The sequence below is a fragment of the Pleurodeles waltl genome, chromosome 7, assembly GCF_031143425.1.
Source record: "Pleurodeles waltl isolate 20211129_DDA chromosome 7, aPleWal1.hap1.20221129, whole genome shotgun sequence".
NCBI lineage: Eukaryota > Metazoa > Chordata > Amphibia > Caudata > Salamandridae > Pleurodeles > Pleurodeles waltl.
This window is the reverse complement of record NC_090446.1, coordinates 1344982170-1345005180: the sequence shown is the minus strand read 5'-3', so window position 1 is coordinate 1345005180 and position 23011 is coordinate 1344982170. Positions and strand designations below refer to the sequence as shown.

Sequence of the window (23011 nt, the reverse complement as noted above, 5' to 3'; positions counted from 1 at the left end):
AAAGATGCTCAGGGTACCAAGGACATATTGTTGGAACTGATGTGCAGATGTCACATTCAGGAGAGTCCTTTGCTGCTGAGCAGTGCACCTACAAATATGCTCCAGCACAAATCTTGGTGACAAACACCAAGTTGACTTGGTCACAGCATCATCAAGGGTGCTTTAGAATCACATCTAGCGATTGCTGTAGGTACTTTATGTGCACTTAATTAACATATTGAGCCTTACCTGAGCCCATAGTACCTGGTTACACCACAAACAGACTAACAGCTTGACACAGAGAGGTTAGGGATTGTGCATTCACATTTTTGCAAGTAGTAGTTTGCATGTCAGTGCCTTTTTTTTAGGTGGTGGACAGCTCGGGAGGTGTTCAGCTAGCACAGGAAGTGAAGAGTCCAATGCTGACCAAGGAAGCCATCAGTCTACTGAAGGAGTCCCTGAATGACGATCAAATGGAGCTCTGGCAGTCCTTAGGGCCTAACTGGACAAAGCCAAGGTATGGGGGTAACTTGGAAAAAATAATACATATAGCATGGAGACAAAGTGCACAAAGGTCTCAATATATGAGAATAGCTGACAAGCGAATCCCAAGACATGGGGACATCATGGAAAGGTATCCCAAGGCTGGGCATAACATACAATAAGGAAATGAAAAATAAGGATTACATGCAAGGGGATCCCAAGGCATGGTGATAACACACGAGGGGGTCACAAAGCAGGGGAATAATATGCAATGGCTATCGAGGAGTGGGGAAAACATATAATAGGGTCACAGTCATAGGGAAAACATGCAAGGGAGTAGGAGCATGGACTTGGATGTGCCCCCCTATAATCATACCTTGTGTCCTGAAGTTACGTGAGCTACAGCTGTGATGATCAGCCCTCCCGAGCTAAGGCACCTATCAAGAATACAGGTTTGGGACAGGTGGGGGAGTACCATGGAGGTTTGTCAGAGATCCATGAGAGCAACCTTTCACCCTCATAGGCTTGTCTAAAAAATGGACCTCAGAGACAGAGTAGAGTAATATTTCAGGCTGCTGATTTGGACCCAGTTCAGCAGGCCACGAAGAGACACCACATTTCTAATTTCACTGCAGGCCAGGTTGATACATCAGTATAGGTGAACTAAGTTCTTGCCTACAGTTCCAACTTCAAAAAGGGAAACAATTTCATTTAAAAAAAGATTCTGGGGGGGAGGATTGATTTCCTGATTTTGTGGTATCCCTAAGGTGCCAACTGCTGGAAGCTAATCCAGAGCTCTCAGGTTCCCCAGGTCTAGGCATGAGTAGTTTATCTAGTCCAAGTTTTACGCTTGCATTTTAGAACTCAGTCCTGATTTGATAATGGAATCAACTGGACTAATTGATGGTCAAGAAAAACCTTAGAGAGGATTACCTACTCACGTGTAGATATGGGAGACTTGAGAGCTTTGCTAGACAAGAGCATTCCCTTACTTCATGTCTGTGTTTTTCAGGTAATCTATTAGCCATTTTAGATAGCTTGGTTCAGTCACGTTCATGGTTTATCATGATGGTCCTGAGGCATCAATGGTGGGATCATGACACCTCAATGATTCAGAGGCCTTTGTGACCAGCAAGTCATCTGTGTCTATTCTTCTATGCAGGGTGGAGTTTGGTCGGGACTACGCCATGCCTTACACACCCACATTCAAGAGTGGCTGGGAGCCCCCACAGTTTGACATTGATGGCAAACCGTGGGAGGACCCTGTGGAGGTGCAGCACCGCCATGAAGAGCTCAGGTCGCAGGTAGGCGGGGCAAGCTGTGGTACGGCTACCTCTCTCACCTCTATTTTAACACACATATGCAGCAGCATCTCACCACCTGTATCCCATTTTTCTTGTTTCGTCTCTTAATTGTCCCTTTTTTCTCTGCTCCTCCTCCTACTTACTCTTTCTTTGATGCATCTACCCTCATTTACACATAATCGGTTATACAACAGTGATAGCACAAAATATTTTGTTTTTGATGTCCACGTTTCATTGTGCTGTAGCATCTGCAGAACAGCTATAGGCAAGATATAAGTTTATCACAAAAATCCTTGCCAATAAGACACTGCTCAAACATTTATACAAATTGTTTTCAGTGGTCTAGTTCAATTGGATCAGTTGTAATGCACCAGTAGTACAACCCCCCGAATTCATTAGGTTCCAAAAGTGAACCCCAGGAGTGGTGCACTAGCCCTGAATCAGAAGCTTGTAGGCTTTGTGACCACAAGAGCTTCAGTGCATCTTTGCACGGCCACAGTTAGCCCTTTACGCTTCAGTAGTACAAGGGCTTCACCCTATGTACTGTCACCAAGCCAAAACTGCATTGCTATTAATACTGAGAAACCTGAAGTCAAGATGACTATGGTTGAGCTGCCATGCTGTGGGTAGTGAGAACCTCTAGGTTCTCTCCAATTATGCAGCAAGAAATGGCAAAATTATTGTGATAGTATTACTTCCTTACTGTGTCATTTTTACACAAGTTAACACTATTAGTATCAGTTAAACACCCAAGTACAGCAGTAAGTAACATAAAGGGGATTACTCAACCTTTGTAAAGGGCCTTCCTCTGCACAGCAACTGGCGAACCACGTTTTAGTAACTTTCGGTTTGTTTGAGATAGAATCAAAATGTATTTTTAATAAATTCTTCAGAATATGCAGCAGATGATGGATTATGTGGCAAATGTGGCAAAGCCACAGTCGCAAAATTGCACAATTACAGTGGCCCTGCCTATTTTCCTACTCTAGTCTTTCTGATTTCTACTCTGTTCTCGCATCATGTATCGTTTCTCCTCAAATCACCTTCGACCTACTCACTGTATTTTTTCCACCACAGCAATCAGCCAGCCAGATCGTCCGGCCCCCACCGCCACCCACCATAAACGGGTAAGTGTAAAATGCTACAAAAAGAGAACAGATAGCCATTGTCTGAGAGGTTGGGTTAAATTTAAATTAAAATATATTACAGGCTCTGTGTATTTATACCATACCCAAAGCAGGGGTGGTAAAGGCATGTTGTGTTACCTTTTTTCTTGTCACTAGCTTCAGCCCTACAGCCTTTCAGATAAGGAAACACATCCGGCTTGAATGGGAGAAGCTGAACAGTGCCTCTCCGTGCCTCTTATGTAATGTGTCATACTAATATTTTGGTCTGCTTCTAAGCACATCCGGTTGGTGGAGAAAGACGGTTTTAGATATAGGCTGTGCTCTTTTGTCAATCAGACCAAAATCAACCCCCCAACTCACTATATTGGGCGACTGGACAACACCAATTTGATAACTGCACCACTAGACCACACTTATCCATTAGTGTTTATAGCCCACACAAAGGGGGCAGAAGGGGCTTCATTGTGATGATAATGTCTAACGAAACAGTGGCATTGGCTGGTGCAGATGGGATCAGGCCGCTAACCAGCAGACACTAGAGAGACATTGGTGAGTCCCCAGGCTTTTCCACCTCAATATCTGTAACTTTACCAACACACAGTTCTGCTTTCCCCTGAAAGGCTCTTGTGTACCATTTGAGGCAGCTCACTTGTACTGTTACCATGTTCCATCTTCTTGATCAAAGTGCTCTCAGGGGTCAAACTCTGTGCTCATCACTAACATTAACTCCTAAGGAAAAAAAGAAAATATCAAGTAATTGGCATTTGGACGATAAATGGATATAACCAAGGCATTAACTGCAATATGAGGGATATCTGTGGCACATGATGGCAGTAACTGGCAAATGGGAATATCGGGGTCACGTTATGTCATTGGCTGTCATAAGGGGAATGCCTTGAGCAAATTGTGGCATAGATTTGGATATGAGGGATATCTGGGGTAAATCATCTCATTGGCTGGTATCAGGTGGATTCTTGGGACACATAGGAAGATAAGGAGTGGATATCATGGCAATGATTGACATATGAAGGGTACCGAGTGCACATAATGGCAATTTGGTGTACCTTCATCACACTATGGTGCTGACTTTCATGGCTTTGACTTGGATGACGCAGATTCGCATATGAGATATACCTTGGTCAAATCATGGTACTGACTTGCACTTGATGGAGATTCCCTAACTCATTCTAGCATTGAACATAGGAAAACCTAGAAAAATGATGACAATGACTGCCATATTGTGCAGTGCAATTTCAGAACATAACCTGATGGTCAGGCCCAAGATATACTTAGGTATTTAGTAAAAATGTCAAACTAATATTATTGGGCTAAAATAATGGTGTCCCCTAATTACACCGAAGTGCTTCAAACTAAACAGAGGTCATACAAAAAAAAGGTTAAACAGAAATTGAAAGCCATGAACCTGTCCTACATGCTCCAATTTCCCATGCGCCTAAAAGTGATTTTCGATGGCAAAACTGCTTTCATCGATACACCGGAGGCTGAATGGGACTGGCTAACTGAGGAACAACACAGCTGGCATTCCACTCGCTCCACTCTGACCTTCAGATCGCCCCCCCAAGCACAGACTAATGAACGCGCCCCTGAAACACAAGACCAAGACCCACTCCCACAGGATTTGGGGACAAGCGTGACTCGTTCACCTTCCTCAGGCTCGGACACATCCATGCTGCACTCACGGGCCCTGCCTCAGGCATCAAGGGCCGAATAGGCACCATCAGAATCCACTCTGCTCAACAGACGCTGCTCAGACTCACCCAATCTACAACTTGATGTCACCCACACCAGTGGTTGCTGACATGTCACAACACTGCTGCGGGTGTACCCGGCTTCTCATGCCAGAGAAGACATGTCTGGATTGACAGTTCATTTAATCTTCTACTGAATAATAGCTACTCATTGATCATCCTAGGAGGGGGTCCACCACTCCACGCCCTACTTGTCTAATGTCTACGGGTTATGTTACAGTTATGAGGGTGACAGATGCTTCAAGGATAGAAGTATGGGGAGGAGGGCTGTTGGGAGGCTTGTTTTGTTTACTAATAAGATCTGTTCTGCATATGCCACTGAGCCACATCACTATGCACGACCGATCTTCCACACCTGCATGCCTAATGATGATAGTTCTCGGCCCGACAGCTCTCAAGACTAATGGGTGCCCTATCCCCTGGCCCTGCCTAATCGCCAATGCCTGCCCCGTTAGATTTCAAGGTAATGTCCTGGAACTTTAACAGGCTGTTACCCGCATTAAATGGTCCACAGTCCAGCCCTACACTCGCCGCTTAGTCCCTGCAGTCCTGATTCTTCAGGGAATACATTTGTTAGGTAAATCAGGGTTTTCCATGTCAGCTTTGTGTGGGACTCCTGGGGGGTGGCAGTCTTCTTTTATCGCTCTTTCTCCACAGCGATTATTAGGGTCACTCCTGACACCCATGGGAGGTGTATTGCCCTGGTGGGGAGAATAGAAGGAGAAGGCCTCAACCTGCTAGGTGTTTACGCCCCTGCCCTGGTTAGTGAGTAATTTCGTCAAACCTTAATGAATCTTATCCTGGAATTTCCACACAGCACCATGGTGGTGGGAGGGGGCTTCAGTGCCGTCCTAATTACCCATATTGACTCAAGAGGTATTCCCCCTAGGAACAGGTGTACCAGCACCCATCAGCTATCCAGTTGTGTAGACACACTTGACTCATGCGACACTTGGAGGCTATGGCATCCCCGGTAATGACAGCACAGACACACCACATTGGCCCACCACACTCACATGCGTTTCAATCTTATACTCCTGTCGGCAACTGACTGCCTGCATGTCTCCAAGATACAGATCCTCCGTAGGGGAATATCGACCACTCTACCATATTTCTGCACCTTGGTTCCAAAGTTCCTCATCACCGCCCTACCTGGCATCATAGTGAATGGCATCTCGTAGATGAGTACTGTTCTTGTGCACTCGCAGACGAACTTGAGGCATACTTCCAGCTCATTCAAGGCACAGTAGACTCAGCCAGCACTTTATGGGCAGCATGGAAAGCCACCATAAGAGGATATGCTAAGGGCTTTGTCTTGTAAAGAAAAAATGTGTAACCTTACTGGAAGTGAAGACATTGCTGTTAGAGGCACAACTTCCAAATGATCCGCAGGACGAGGCCTCCTGTCAACTTGCCGTGGCCTGGGCTGACATAAGATAGATATCCTTGAAAGAGGAACGCCAGATCTGTTGAGCCTCTACAGCCTAGGTCTATGAGCACGGGGACAAAAATGGCAAGCTGTTATACTGGCTGGCCAGTAGACCTTTGGTATCCCATGTATTCCTTGAAATCATGGGTGCTGATGGCACACCCCTCCACACTACTCTAGCCATACTATGCACCTTTGCAGAACTCCATCATCAGCTACACGCGGCCATACCGAGGCTAGAAGCTGAAGAGGCCTCCTCATTGCTAGACAACATCTCTTTACTTAAGGTGCCCCCGTATCTGCGGGGTGAGCTAGATCAACCAATTACGCTTGCAGGGATAGTGTCAGCCATCTCTGACCTACCCACTGGGAAAACACCCGGCTTGATGGTTACTCCGCAGAGTTCTACAGCACATATAGAGAAATACTCTCTCCACTCTCGCCACATTTACTGGCGTTCCATACCAAAGCTGCTATGTTATGTTGCTTCTCTCCAGAAGTTAATATGGCCACCATTGTGGTCATCACCCAAACCAGCCTGTACACCTAAACCCTGCACAGTATACCGATACATCTGTATGATCAATGGGGAAATTAAATTACTTGCCAAGATATTGGCCACCCAGTTGAAGGCTGACCACTCTTATCCACCATGATCAACGCAGTTTTATGCCGGCTAAAGGCATGAGGCACTGCCTTTGATGAGTAAATGTTGCCTTAGTGCACTGAGAGATGCTGGCCCCTCCCAAAAGCCCTGCTGCTAATTGAGTTTGAAAAAGCTTTCAATATGGTGGATTAGTCCTTCCTATTCCTAGTCCACTGTAATTTGGGTCTAGGTCCTTGCTTCTGTTTGCATGTGAAACTGTTGTACTGCCAGCCCTCTGCACGAGTACAAATTAATGGCATGGTCCCTGCACTGATTCCTATCTGTAGAGTAACAAGACAAGGTTGCCCTCTCCCCACCTTCTTTTCACTCTCTGCATTGAGCCGTTGGCGAGACTCATCCGCTGCGGCACACAAATACAGGATTGGAAGTGGAACACAGGTCACGAAAATCGCATTGCCCTGTATGCTGGCGACCTTCTACTGCACCTGTCTAACCCATAGGTGACGGGCCGCGCTGCCTCCCAATCCTAAAGCTCTATGAGGAGACCTCAGGCCTGCGGGTTAACCACATTAAATCGATACTAGTCCCGCTTCATCCTTCTCGGGAAAGCATTGAGTGCCAAATGTCCATTCCTGTGTAAACCTGAGCTTTCACTACTTGGCAATTCCTATTGCCTGTCTTCCCAACTTAGAATGGAAACTTAACTTCACACCATTGGTCCAAAAGGTGAAAGCCTACGTGATGAGGTAGGGGGGCCCTTACACTTAACGTAATGGGGAGGGTCGCACTTCACAAAATGATGATCCTACAGTGCTTCCAATACCTTTATCCAAAACTTCCAGTGAGCAGTGCCCCATCAATGGTTCAAAGAGATGACTCCTCTTTGAAAGCATTCCTCTGGCACACATCTAGGCTGAGAATCACTCTAAACAAGTGCCAGCAAGCTACGTATGATGGAGGCCTATGTGTGCCCAGCCTCTGTCTATAATACTTAGCATCCAAGGTCCTTGTCATCAACGACTGGTTAAGTGGAGGCTGGTCAGATCCGGCATACAAGTTTGAGCTGGACGCCATGGGCTTTGAAGCAGTGCTTGGGATGCTTTACGGTGCTCCAATTCCTTGTACACTCCCAAGTAGTCCTTCTCAGCTGTTGTGTGCTCTTAGATATATGGGTTGGGACTCCAAACTGATGATGTAGACCCCCCATATGGAGTGGGACCTGGCTCAGTGAGATGGCTGCTTGGAGGGCTTTTACCAATGGAACTTGAAAGGCAATTCTCTCTAAGGGGACTTGTGTTCAGGTGGCCATTAACACTCCATCAAGAGCTCCAATCTACCTATGGTATATCCTCCACTCAGTTTCATAGGTACCTTCAATTGTGGCATGCATTAAGAGTACACATTGCCCCGACATGTAACTTCCTCGTCATAGTCCCCTGGAGGATAAACTTTAGATAGGTGTGCTGGGAAAAGGAGGTATTTCCCAAATCTACCACTCTCTGGTCATTAACACCCCTGACAAATTCCTGGGCTGCGAATCCAAGGGGACAGATGGATCGGACCCTTAGTAGAAGAAGACTGGCAAGACACTAGGATGGCCCCTTGCGTTCATAACCATCTCATCTAAATTAAGATTAGTGCAAGTGTATTATCGTCATTGTGCCTATCTCACCCCTACCCAACTATACTGCATCCATCTTCTTCCTAGCCCCACCTGTTTCAGATGTCCACACACTCCTGCAGACTTCTAGCACATGGTACGGACATGCCTTGTGATCGCCAGCCATTGGGGTGAAGTGGCTCAGACACTCTTGGAGGCATTAGGCTGGGGAGAGGAATTATCCCCACAGATTGCCCTATTTGGGATTTTCTAGGGTCTGGGAGGTACAAGAGCTGACAAAGCGATTATCAGAGTGGCCACCATAGTTGCAAAACGAGATATTGCATGGCAAAGGAAATTGCCCACACCACTCTTGTTGCCCCAGTGCTGCTGGGGTGTGCACAGCAGAAGCCTGTGTATGAGGCCTGGGGTTGCCCAAAAAACATACCAAGTTATGGAGCAAGTGCTGGGACAATTGTGGAATGGGCATCGCACTGTAATGTTGATCACATTTCCCCATAAGAGGGCTCTGACATTACTACTATATAGTGAAGGGATTAATCTGAGGCTTTACAACTACTCTTGTTGTGGCGGCTATGTGTGGAGACTTGTTCTGTTTTCTTGTGTAAAAATACAACACATTTTATTATATAAAAAATTCCAGAGGGGATGCCTGCTTGCTTTGCAGACAATGAATTATTGGACTAAGTTAGGGGTAGCACTACACAAACTATAAGCAAAATCCAAGGCTATTTAGCCGTTTTCTTTAACAGCATGCTGTTATATGCACTATTGTTTCCGTTTACTTCATAATTTCTACTGGAGAAGAGCCCCCTGTTCTGGTGGGGTGTTGGCAGGATATTTACACCCCACCTGAACCTGTCCGAATGTTCATTTGCAGCCTCTGAGCTAAGATTTGTCTCCCTGTATGCAAAAGAAATACAACTTGGGACCTTTTCACAAATGTAAATTTACATATGAGTAAATCTGCATGTGTAAATTTATTTTTAAACTTTGTAGTAAATGTAATACTTTGGCCTATTCACCATTCCTAAGTGTAAATTTGTTACAAAGTATAGACTTACATATCTGTAGGTGGTGCCAGATTTACAAGCATGAGGCTACCACAGCCAAAAAGGACCCAAAACAATAGTAGATGTACTCCAGCTCAAACCTGGAGCAAGCCCAGCATCACACATGGCCCGCAACACCGACCCAAAGAAAATAATCGAGGCAGAGACTTAAAATAGAAGATCATATCTTATAATGTTAAAAGAAATGAATTTTGTTTGTCTATGTAAATATGTATACATGAATGCATGTACTACTGTTTTTGTCCCTTTAGGCTGTCAATACTTTAAAAGTGTTGTTTGTGAATAGCAATGGGCCTACTATTTTGTGGGTGGGTGTTCGTTCCTCCCTAAACCTCTCCTTAAGCCTGACCTGCCACCTTTTCAAACCCCCTTCAGTTTAGTGTTGAGTGTAAAAGTAGACTTATTCCTTTGTAAATTTATCTTTGTGAATAGGCTCCTTACAGTCATAGTTTTGTGAATTGCACTGTGTGGTAAGTAAGTGGTACTACTTTATATACCACAAAATGCAGTTTGTGAATTGGGCACCCTGATTTTTAGAATTCTTTGTTAAATGTTTACACAAAAACGTTTATAAAACAATGAAAAATTTAATCTTACATATTAAAATCAATTAATCTACAAATACAATTTATGAATAAAATGTATTAAATGACTATACACCGCAAAAAACGAATAGGCAATCTGACTTCTAAACACAAAGAACACTCCATACTCACAAAATATGTTTTTAAGACCAATGTAGGTTTCAAGATAGCAAGTATTGTGCTGGCTAATCAAACAAGCACTGGCAAAGCCAATAGGTCTCACCTATGCAAGAGCTACTGGCATTGCCAATGTGTTTTAGCCATGTTGTACACCAGAGTGGCTGCTGTTCAGCATGACTAAAAGTTAGTGGTGTAGAGAAGAGTGACGTTGAGGGTCGTAGAGTGGAATGGTGAAGAATGGAGTGAAGTGTTGTAGCATGGCATGGCAGAGAGTGTTGTGTATTGGTGTAGCATAGTGTGGAGTCACGTAGAGTGGCATACACTGGAGTGGCAGAGAGTAGAGTGGACTGGTGTAGGGTGCATTGGTGGAGAGTTGAAGAGTACTGTGATGTAGAGTGCAGTGGCATTGATTTCAGCTGCATATAATGCAGCATCCCAGAATGCAGTGGCATAGATTAGAGTGGTGCATAGTAGAGTGCAGTGGTGCTGAGTCGTGGCACAGAGTCAAGTGGCACAGTCGGGTGGCGCTTTGGTGCAGTGGTGAGTGAAGTGGCATGTAGTGGAGTGGGCTCAGAGTGGTAGAGTAGTGCAGAATAGAGTAGTACAGATTAGAGTAGAGTGGCTTAAAGTATAGTAGCGTGACATACAGTGCAGTGGCATAGAATAGAGTGGCGTAGAGTAGAGTGGGGTAGAGTGAAGTGGTGCAGAGTGGAGGGGCGTAGGGTGGAGGGATGCAGAGGGTAGTGGCGCAGAGTAGAATCGAGTGGCATAGAGTGCAGTGGTGTAGAGTGCAGAGGAGAGTCGTGTGGCATAGAGTGCAGTGGCGCAGAGTGGTGCAGAGTAGAGTACCATAGAATAGTGCATAATATAGTGCCATAGAGTGTTGTGGCATAGAGTGCAGTGTTGCAGAGTAGAGTGCCAGAGTTCAGTGGTGTAGAGTGGAATAGAGTATCGTAGAGAGCAGTGGCACAGAGTACAGTGATTAGATCGGTACATAGAGTGCACTGGTGCATAGAGCAGTGGTATAGAGTGCATAGACTTAGAGTGGAGTGGCATAAAACAGAATGACATAGATTGCTGTGGTGTAAAGTGGCGTAGAGTGGAGTGATGCAGAATGGAGTGGCGTAGAGTGGAGTGATGCAAGGGGAAAAGGCTCAGAGTAGAGTCAAGTGGCATAGAGTGCAGTGGCATAGAGTGCAGAGTAGAGGCTAGTGGCATACAGTGGAGTAGTGTAGAGTGATGCACAGTAGAGTAGCATAGAGTGGTGCTGAGTAGAACCGTAGAGTGCATTGGAATATAGTCAGTGTTGCAGGGTAGAGTGCCAGATTCCAGTGGTGTAGAGTGGAGTAGAGTGGCATAGAGAGCAGTGGCGTAGAGTACAGTGATGCAAAGTAGAGTGCAGTGGCGTAGAGTTTATGAGAGAGTGCAGTGGTGTAGAGTGCATTGGCATGGGGTGCAAAGGTTAAGAGTAGAGTGGTGGCGAGTGCAGTGGCATGGAGTGGAGTAGTCTAGAGTGGAGTGACAAGTGGAGTAGAGTGGCATAGAGTGCAGTGGTGTTGAGTAGATTGTTTCAGAGTAGAGTGAAGTGGCAAAGGGTGGAGTGGTGCAGGGTACAGTGCAGTTCGCAGAGTGGCATTGAGTGTAATGGTATAAAGTGGTATAGAGTACAGTGGCATAGAGTGCAGTAGTGCAGAGTAGATTAGAGTGGTGTACACTGAATTGGCATAGGGAGCATGGGCCTAGAGTTGAGTGTTACAAAGTAAAGTGCATTGAGGTAGAGCGTATTGGCATAGAGTGCAGTGGTATAGAGTGCAGTGTTGTTGAGTGCCGCAGAGTACACTAGTGTAGAGTGAAGTTGTGATGAGTAGATTGGTGTGCCTAGCATGGATCTGTGTAGAGTGCAGTGGTGTAGAGAAGTGTGGCGAAGAGTGCAATGGCATAGAGTAGAGTGGTACAAGGTAGAGTAGAGAGGAGTAGTTTGAAGTGGTGTAGAGTGCAATGCATAGAGTGGAATGGTGCAGAGTACAGTGGCATGGAGTGGTGTACTGTGGAGTGTTGTAGAACAGAGTTCAGTGGTGTGGAATGGTGCAGAGTAGAGTGGAGTGGCATAGAGTGGAGCATTCATAGTGTGGTAGTACATTGCCATAACAGACTACACATTTTCAATTGAAATGACCATTACATGTGCACAGACACACAGTTTTACTAATAAAACTATACAGTGCACAGACATAAACATATGGAAATTTCATCTCCTAGTGTAATGATTTGTTTTGGTCATCTTAAAGTACTTGATTCCAACACGCTTCAGAAATAAAATAAAATGTGCTTCATTTGTGTTGCTAATACTGATATATTCTGGAATACTTACACAGTTAAGTTTAAAAAAAAAAAAACCTTTCCTTCCACCAGTATCCAGCACAAATGTCACATAAATCCTCTCACGTTGAAGAAATAGAAAGAAAAGTAAACAAGCGCCCTCGGAAGGTAGCACCTGACATTTGACCTCAGTCTTTGAATACATAGCAAATGTGATGAGATAAGAACAAGATTTACAGGCCTCCTTACAGATAGGGAGAACGTGGAAAGCTACTGTAAATAATGTTTGAGCAAGGGAAGGTATGAACTCAAGCAGGACAGCCTAAAACTAATAAAGCAAACAAATGGAGAGCAAAAAAAATGTGAGTTCCAGCCACAAAGCCAAGCAGTGGGAAGAATGCATTCCTATGTCAAATTTCTATATGTCTCCAGGATGTCTTTAGCAAACTAGACAGTGCGCTGCACTGGCTGCGACCTAAAAATGTGCCACCTGGCCAATCAAACAAATGTGCCACCAAACCCAACATAACTGCAAACAGCTGAGCAGATTTTGGTAAATAAGGGATAAAGAATTTCAATAGTTGCACAGTACAAGTAAGTACCAATTACACTAGAAGCCATAGCAGCCATAGCACAAATGTGTTGGTTACATTGATGATGTGGGCACACACCACTGCAAGTGCCCATATCTCTTAAGGGGAGGGAGAGTGTATAAAGCTCTCTATGACAGACAAAGGGAGCCACCAAGAGACATGTTCATAAAATTGCAGGAACTTACCCAGATTGATTTCCATTGGTTATTACATCTGTGAATATATAGTAAATCTAGATGCTCTTGTAACTCTGGCCCACATTTATACTGTTTTAGTGCCGCATTTGCTTCATTTTTTGATGTAAAAATGGCACAAACTTGCAAAATATAATTGTATTTTTTAAATTTGCACCGCTTTCGCGTAAAAAAGTGTTGCAAATGCGGCGCTAAAAAAGTATAAATATGGGTCTCTGTAAAAATGCTAGCTAGAAAAATGGCCATTTCTGACTTACTTATTACTTTAGGCTTTATGATCTTCATAAAAAGACACTGTATTACATCAAATGCCTGTGGGGGCAACACTATTAGGCCATTAAACATATTTGCATTGGTTTATGTTCAGCACACATTTTTCACCACAAAAACAATAATGTTGAAGCATTCAGTTTGATTGCATTCTGCAATCACGTGTGCACCATCACCATATTTAATTTACCATCTCAGAGACTGTTCAGAATCTGTGTTTTCTCCTACTCACACTGGTTATGCCTCACTTGATTGTGCAGAAGCTAATATGTAGGTCTTGTCTACAGCTTTTAGTTGTCAAAAAACCTCTTGTGGATCACACACAAAAAATATAGTGGGCTAAGACCCTCCTCATTGTTTACCATTGGTTTTTTCACTTGTCATTCTCCTTTGATGACCTTTCTTTTGCATTTGTCCCTCCCCTGTAGCATAGCCTCATTACGATCCTTTTAAAGTGGATGAATTGTATCCTTCCACAACTCATACTTGGGGTCTAGATTTTTCTTTTTCAACCAGCATTTGATGAAAGTGGATGTGCGCTCTGTCTCTCTCTTAAGTAGGTGTTGTTTGTAGGTTTTTTGTTTTATAAAGCATCAACGTGGCCCAAAGGCATCAGAGCGCTTTATTGATTTGCCCAGAATCACAAGATGTTGAGACAATGAAGGGACTCAAACCTGGTTCTCCAGTTCTAAAGTCAGCAGATATGGCTGTTAGAGCACATCTCTTCTTTTGTGTGCTGCTTTCTCCCCCCGAAATACCTGTCTCCCCTCACCACTGTTCTTCCAGTGTGTCTCCCCACCCTACCAGCTTGCCTGTAAAAGCACAGCAACAGGTTCATTTTTACTGGGGTATAACTAAAACTAGAGCAGGTTTTAAAGGTTGTTTTTATTTTATCGCTGGCATTCCACATATTTCATGAATGCACAGGCCTTAGCACACGAAGGCTTTCACGGCGCTAGGGAAGGAACTGCTTGCTGCACTCACTCAGGTGGCATTCGAGACAGCAGGTGGTCATGACTGACTCTTCTAGTGGTTAATTTAGCTGCTTCGTCGTCTACTACGGAGGAGCAAATGGTTAGCGCATCTTTCAGTTTTAAGGGCCAGATGTATTAAAGGATTTTGCATTCGCAAACTGTGCAATTGCAAAATTCCACCGTTTGCGAATGCAAAATCGACTTTCATGATTTATGAAAGGAATTTGCAGTGCAATTTGAAGGAATCACAAAAATAACGATTCCTTAAAATTGCGACTCTGATTAGGGAATCGCAAATAGGGAATACCTATTTGAGATTACCTATTCACATGTATCATGCATTTCCTAAATGCGAATTTGGCATTTAGGAAAAGCAATTACCACAAATTCAAGTTTGGTGGTAAGCATGTGCAATTTTTAAAAATGCATTACAAATGCATTTTTAAAAATGACATGTAGAGCACAAGCGCTTTCCATGTCCACAACAATTTTTTGGGGTGCATCAAAGGGGGCCTTAGGCCCCCAGCAACCCAGGGTTTGCATTACCTAATTTGCAAATTCCTAACAGGAATTCGCAAATTAGGTAATGCAAAACCATTCACACCTACAGGTCCATAGGAATGAATGGAGTCCCATTCCCTAATTAGGATTCGGTAATATCGATTGCGACTTTTAAGAAATCACTATTACCGAATCACAATTTTCATACATCCCATTTTGCATTTCTTAAATACCGATTCCTTAAAAATCACTATTTAGGAAATGCAAACCAGGATGATGATACATCTGGCCCTAAGTCCTGGAGAAAGTTAATTAGACCTTGGCCATGTTTTGCTGTAAACTCTATTTTTCTTTTTTAAAATATGTTCAGAGTATCGTGAGACAAAAGTATTTGAAAAATAAAGCAGACCATTTATAAATACTGAAAATATTGAATTCAATGTGCAGTTTTGAACTACCTTAAGGTATGTGTCTATTTCTCCAGAATGTTTTTTCATTTACTTTTTTTAAACAATGGTTTACAAAAAGCATTTGCAAAGTCAATAGCTAGGCACTCACGTTATAAAGGCAAGTTCTATTGGTTTTGCAAATAGGTGTTTCCATATAATCAGTATTTAGTTTTCCAGTTCGTACATTGTGTAAATAAAAGATGTTTTACCCGCCGCTGTCAAGCTACTGGGAAATGATGATGCTGTACGAAGAAAGAGAAGACGATAAACGCACCTTATCTGAAAGTCTAGCATTTAACTGACAGGATGAATGTGTGTGTCAAACTGACCAGCGCCGAAGGGATTTGCACTTCTTTTTGGCATTTTCAGGGCATAAATTAACTTGAAAAATCTCCAAGTAAATGCATGTTTTTCTAACAGCAAAGCTCAGAAAAAAGGGCAGTAACTGCCTCTGAGCTCTGCTGCCAATAAAGCAAACTCAAACATTTTGAAACCATATTTATACTTTTTATCTCTTGATTTGCCCTGCAGGCTTTGGCCTTGCCCCCTCCAGGCACTTGCCACCTCTTGCTTGAAACCCTCAAGACTTAGCACTTCAACTCTGCATCTGACACTTGTTTTCTGATTGTCCATTTGACGCCCTATTAAATTCTGTTCTGTATGGTTCTTTGTTCATAACAATGACACTTACGGGGTAGACAAGGGTAGCAAATGCTGTGCCTGGGTTACCGTTTGGTACCTCTGGAACTGACCCTGGTAGCCCTGGTCTCATGAATGAATGAATGAATAAATGAATGAAAGTACTTGTAAAGCACAAATAGCTGCCCAAAGACAGTTCCCCGGCACAAAAGCAAATAGATAAGTGCAGCAACAGACTTCCTATGTTAAAGAAATGTAAACAGCCAAGTTTTTAGCTTCTTCCTCAAGTGGGAGCCATTGGCAGTTTGGTGAAGAGACAAAAGGAAATTGTTCCAAGCCCTTGATGCCAGAAAGATAAAAGAACACTCCTTACTTGTTTTAACTTTGGAATCTTCAGAAGGAGCTCTCTGATGACCTATGCATTCTAGAAAGGCTTTATAGCTGAAGCCTAGCTGAGATATAAATGGGTCCTGTAGGAAGATGGCTCTCTATATGGTTCACTAAAAAGAAGTACACTGTGCAGAGAGTCTAGTGGATCCCCAATTGGTTTGCAGAGGTAAAAGTAGATAGGACTAATGCTCTATGTGTGGTAGTGTGGGCCGGCAGTTAGGCTTATCGGAGGGTAGTGCTAAGCATTTGTTGTTCTCACAGAGGCAATAAATGACACAGACTCAAAGAATAAATCCAAGACCGATTTAGAAAAATAACACTTGTTTTTATATATGTTTTGAAACTAAGAACTTTGTTAAAGAGTAAGTATTGCTTTTGTTATCAATTCTTACATGTAAACCTATGCGCCTTTACATACAATGCAATCCTATGGGAGGAAAAGTCAGTGATGCATAAGGTAAGTAAAGTCAGTTTCAGGGGTTCACCTTCTGTGTTTAGAGCTGTAGGGAGCCAAGGTCCAAAGTACTACCAGCAGTACGTCGGGAGCTCTCCCCCAAGTCCCCTGGGAGCACGGTGCTCGTGAAGTTGTAGCTGGGCGCTACAGAGAGGAGGGGGGCACCTCGAAGCAGGCTGCAAAGGGGGAACTCCCAAATGGGGCTTGGGTTGCAAGGGGTCTTAGAGCAAGGGGGCACAGCTGGTTCCTCTGTACCCAGGCCACACGGCTGGGGTACAGAGTGTTTAAGGAGGCTGGACCGGTGCGCAAAGATGTTCCTCGTGGTTAGGGGCCAACAGCTGGCAGGGGCAAAATCAAGACTGCTGGGCCATTCACGAAGTGGGTCTCAGTAGTGCTTATGTCCCTCGATGGCTGCTTGGTCCTAATGCAGTAAGAATCCAGAATAACCTCCCACTATTGGTGCTTGGTGCAGGGCGTCTGGTACCCCGGGGTTAGTGCTGCACGGCTCCCGTTGGTCCTGTTGTCCTCACAGTTGGTGAGGAGGCAGACCTGGTCCTTCGGAGCATGGTTATCTACTCCTGGTCATCTGCAGCATCGGTTGGGGCCAGGGAGCTGCAAGGCGGTGGACCGAACTCTGCTTTTGGGTGCTTGCGGTCTGCAGGGAAGTAGCTTCTCTACTCCAAGGGAGACCAGTAGTGGTTTTTGAAGTGCTTGCAGGCTACCCAAGGCTTTGGTAGTTCTCCAGCTTGCAGGACTAGTCTCTCTGTCACAGTTGTCGAGAGAGGTGCATACTGGCAGGTGTTCCACCAAAAAAGTCCACAGTTCTTCTGCTGTTCTCATCAGGCAGTGACTCCTCTTCGTCCTCCTTCTCTTGATCCATCAAACCTGAGTTCTTGGGCTCAGGGGTGCCATCTAAATACTTATTTTAGGGATGTTACAGGGAGTGTCAGGTAGTAGCAAATGGGTTGCCTACCTTTATGGTGACTACAACCTCTATTTGTGCCCTTCGGCTGGGAAGTGAGCATAACCCTGACCCTATAATACAGAGTCGTCCCAAACCAAGATGGAGGAATTTGAAAAGTGGTGTCCACATCAGCTGGTCCACCTTAGGGGTGGGACTAGCATGGTGTGGGCCCACCCCTAATCTTACTAATTTTCCGGCCTATCTTGACACCAAAAAGTGGGGTCATGGTAGGGGGGTGGTCATCTCTGCCATCTGGAGAGACCTGGGTTGCATAACAAAGGCAGCTGGTCCTTTGAAGCTGCCCGCCCTGGAATGTCCATCCTGCCTGGAAAAGGTGTTAACACCCCCACCCAGAGCAGGCTTTGACTCTGGTCTCCGAGGGCGTTGGCTCTCACCTCAGGAGATCAGAAATGCATCTGTGGTGGCTGTGCTGGTTTAGACCAGTCAATCAACACACTAGGAGTCTGTTAGGTTTTCAGGGAGCACCTCTAAGGTGCCCTCTTGGTTCCTGTATTAATACATCTGTCACTGGATTCAGTTAGGGTCTGTTAATATGAGGTGTCTGATACCAAACATCCCTATGTTCAGAAAAGCCATCATGTAGCTGGAGAACTCATATGGACCAGTGTCCAGCACATGCATTTAAATGGTTTCCCTGTCCACTTACTATGTCTAAGAAATGACAAAGACATAGCAGGGCCATATATCTGCTCATGCAGATATGTCCCCAGATGCAATATAATGCACCCTGCCTTTGGGGCTGCCAGGCCTTCTGTATGGGCGAATTACAAATATCATATGCAGTGGTAGGGGACCAGGCCTACATGGATGTGTGACATGTCATGTTTTCAATTTTGTCTGCACCAAGACATGCAGCCTGTGATGGCAGCACTGTGTGTGGTCCCTTAGGATGGCACAATTTGTGCTGCAGCCACTAGAGACCCTCTTTAGTACCCCATGCCCTAGGTACCAGGGGTACCATTTACAGAAAGAGCAGTACAATTTTGGAAAAGAGAATTGGCACTGGAGAAATGGTTAGCAGGGACCCAGTGCACTTTCATTTGAAATTACATCAGATATTAAGCATCCATGTGCCGGCACTAGTGATTTGAACAGAATGCACATTGGTATCAGCACCCAATGTAGTAGTTTTAGCTGAGAGAATGTGGACGTGGGTTAGGAAATCTTCAGAATGCAGCTAGCAGCTGCATTCTGCACAATTTGAGCAAATATTAAGGAAGCCCAAGGTGGAAACTATCCACATGATCCAATCTGGATCTGATGAGGGCATTCAATACTGTTTTGCATGCGGCAACTGGAAGTAGATCAAGAAATTTCCAGAGAGAATGAAATAGTGAAAAACATGATCCAGCCACTGCAAGGATCTGAAGGTGAAAGACAATTCATTACCAAATTTGACACCCAGATTCCCCACACAGTTACGTTCCTCACATGAAGACAGCAGGAAGAGGAAGTTAGCAAAGCTGAAGGAGCCCTGATTATTTAGTCCTGCTTATCTTCTGTGGTTCCCATTCCTTGACCATTCAGTATGTTCCTCCGGAGCAAAGGATGAGACAGGTGATTGATCCTGTGATGTCATTGTGAGTCGTGGGTGCCAGATGTCACTTCCCCTACAACCAGAATTTTGGTGAATGAATAGCTATCTTGGTGAAGGACCATCCATTCTTGGATTTTAAAGAATGCCATTGCCAATGCCCAATGCCTTGTCCGTACAGCTAGGTTCACTCTGTGGAAATAAGTGTCAAAACAAATTCTGAGCTGGAAAAAATGAATATCCTTGAGTAATTGTATCAACTGCTTTTTAAGAGACATTTATACAGCTATAATTGGTCAACACTCTCATGCCTGCCAACACTGACCCCGCTTTCGTTTTCTTTTCCTGCAGACATGGGGAAGCTGATGTCAAACGCATGAGCTGCAATTATGATTTTGTAGCAAGAAACAGCAACGAGCTGTCAGTGCTACAAGGAGAGGTGATACAGGTAGGTGGCGGATTCATGAATTAGGAGTCGTAAAGTGCTGTTGTTTGAGGTGAACAGGGGTACAGAGACTTTGGGAGATGTCTTGCCACAGGCTAGTGCTTCTGTAAGGCTGGGATACATTTAGCTGTACCTTGCCTGCCCCTATACTGCTGCCACCCCTCTGGTCACTGCTCTGTCCCCTCTCGGTGTGTACTGCAACAACCATCTCCACGCACTGTTCACAGCCCGCTTTCTTCACTGTTCTGCGTTCCTCTGCACTGACCGGCTGACCCAGTCTAGGCACTGCCTCGACTAGCCACCGCTGTCTGGTCAGTGAGCTGATCAGCTGACTCTCTTGGGCAGTGCATGGACCAGCCGGCCATCTCAGGGCAGTGCCCCAAACAACCAGCTCCTCTGGGCACTGAGCCGACTAGCCAACCCTTTCTGGGCACTGCTCCGAACAGCTGACCCTCTCTGTGCTCTGCCCCGACCAGACTACTTTTCTGTGATCTCTATCAATTCCTTAATTTCACTGCTTCAACAACCTCCATACTTTGCCATGACCCCTCCATTCCCTGACCCCGGCTGCACCGCCCGACCCTTTTTGGTTAGTGGTCTCAACCCCTCCACATGCTGCTCTGACATCTGGTGCACTCTTATGACCATTGGTGCATTGTTCCAACTCCCTTCGGTGGCCATCTTATTCTTGCCCCTCCAAAGAGGCCTTCTATTCTAACTATACATTGTGTCCCCAGATTTTCTTTTTTAATGTTTATTTTTTTTATCTGTTTTCCTTCGTATTTAGTGCTTTTCTGGGTGCCCTAGGTGACCACCCTTTTACTGTTTGGGCTGAACTCCAGTGCCTCCATGCACTGCTCTCTCCTCGTGTACACTGTTCTGACTCCCTCAAGGCACTACTTTTAGGAAAATGAACAGAGCTGAAGTGTGATGATAAGTTGTGTGATCAGTTTGCCTTCTTCCCAGGTCATAGACGACTCCAAGAAATGGTGGAAAGTGCAAAACAATTATGGACAAGTGGGTTACGTGCCATACAACATCCTTGCACCGGTGCCTACCTTTGAAAACACTGACAGCAGGATAAACGGGGCCCCGAGTGTTCACTTCAAGGTATGTTCATGATAAAGTCTTGGGTGCCTAGAGAAGATGCACTGATGTCTAGGAGCCATGAGCCCAAATTTGTACATTAAAAACACTGAATATTGACGCCACAGGGCAATACCAGCCATTGGTCTAATAGTGGTACGGGTGGAAAAAAGTGATGCCTCTCCTGTGATCCCACCTCCTAACCAACCTAAGGTACACCTACCTGCTAAGTTACCCCACTCTTAAGGCCCTCCTCCTTTAGTTTGGCCTGTGGATCTTTATGCCCCCAAATGCAGCAGACGACTCAGATGCTAGATGTAAAACATGTAAATCACTTAAAATGTATCTCTTATTTCATACTGTTTTCTATAGGGTTTATTCCCTATTTCTAAAAACAAGCACTGGCACGGTTTTAAGGGATTCATGGACTGTAGCTTAGGATGCAAGAGCCTTCCTTTACAAGCGTTGACAAAGCTAGTCTGATTTCCTTTTCAGTTAAACATTTTGGTCGACTGAACAAGGCTATGTATTGTTTGACAAGTCTTGTAAAGCTGTGCATTATGGGAGGGCTCTATAACCTCCCCACATTCCCAAAGATGAACGATATTAAAGAATCAAAGTACCTTGAGTCAGACAGAATCACCTCTTCCCAGTAGGGCTGCTATAGTTTTTTGGGCCCCTCATTGCACTTCTCAGTAGGGTTGTCATAATTCAGTTGAGACCATAATGACTTTTCTCAGCAGGGCCGTATTCATTTAATCGGGCACTACCCGAGTCTCAAAGCAGCACTGATATACGTTTAATGGGACAGTTCTCACTCTCCCCTGCAGTAATGTCTTGCTTTAATTGGGACACTTTCAGAACGTCTAAACCGGACTGATACACTTTTAGGCTGTGCAACAACTGCTGAGGGAATCGCAACATGGGCACAAACAAACCTCCCCTTGAATCAGAATACATAGTTTTGCAGTAAATGCCTGTGGGGATAATGGGACGTGAAGGTAAGCAGAAGAAGTAGTGCAAGTGTCTCTCATAGATACAGAACAGACACTCCACAAACAATTGTAATGGTGGATTCTCTGACACACACAGTAGGGACACAGCTGATGTTTGAGACAGAAGGTGTTCGTGACTGAAAGGGAGCTATCTGGGCCCATATATCTATATCTACTTCCTGGGCAGGGTGTTGGCGGAGAAGCAACGAGCAACACAGATTGCAGGAGAGAGAATTAGACGAGGGAGACAGCTGGAAAACACATGCATTCTCATGGCGTGAAGGTAGCATGTAAACTGAGACATATCAGTCACATTATAGGTAGCAGGACAAGCTACCCCCATGACAGGTGCCTTCCCTGTTCATTTCTTTGCACTTGCACGCACAGTTTTAGTTCAGACTGTTTGATAGCACAATGCCTCACATGGGGTGCTGTGAGATCTCTGTAGCATGTGCAAGCCAAAGAGCTGAAAGCTGTCGAATACAACAGAGTGTGCCAAAATGTAATGTACCCAAGTCGTATTCTCTCGTGCCACTTGTGGCTAGATCATTCTCTCCAAATGTTTGGTTTAGAGTCTGGTACTTCCGGTTTGATTTTCTCTCCCAGGTGCAATAGCACTATTATCTTCTTGGCTTCTCTAAACATACAAATGTTGGCAAAGCTTGATTGTATGTGAGATTCCTCTTGTATGTGAGATTCAATTTGTTTCAAAATTAAGTTGGTAGATTTGTACAGTTTATAAGGATAAAAACAGTATCACTTCTAGACTTAACTTGGTGTTTGTTTGTCTCACAAATGTACAAAGGTTAAAAGAAAAGTAACAGCGCCAGGTAGGGATTTAGGGCCATATGTACGAACACTTTTTCCCATAGACACAGAATGGGTAAAAACCTTTGCTACATCTGGCCCTTAGTTTCGTTTTTGGTTGTTTGCTTTAGGCACCCATTGAACAGCCAGCTGAGGGATGTGGAGCTTTTGGTTTCATACACTAATTCCTCACATCTCTTTGTTAACTGTACAAACATTTATTTGATGTTAACTGTTGTCTAAGAAATCCGTTCCAAACACTGCACGCACATTCGTTACT

The 23011-nt window shown here is 44.5% G+C and overlaps 1 protein-coding gene across 2 annotated transcripts in view; it reads left to right on the top strand.

Moving 5' to 3' along the window:
- Nucleotides 1–23011, top strand: part of EPS8L1 (EPS8 signaling adaptor L1) — a 159001-nt gene that overhangs the window by 112482 nt on the left and 23508 nt on the right. For both annotated transcript variants that reach the window (XM_069200742.1, XM_069200741.1), the window contains 5 exons: nucleotides 348–496; nucleotides 1625–1766; nucleotides 2844–2893; nucleotides 19750–19846; nucleotides 20810–20953. In XM_069200742.1, the coding sequence (XP_069056843.1) occupies nucleotides 348–496; nucleotides 1625–1766; nucleotides 2844–2893; nucleotides 19750–19846; nucleotides 20810–20953 (582 nt within the window). The remainder of the gene's footprint in view (nucleotides 1–347; nucleotides 497–1624; nucleotides 1767–2843; nucleotides 2894–19749; nucleotides 19847–20809; nucleotides 20954–23011) is intronic.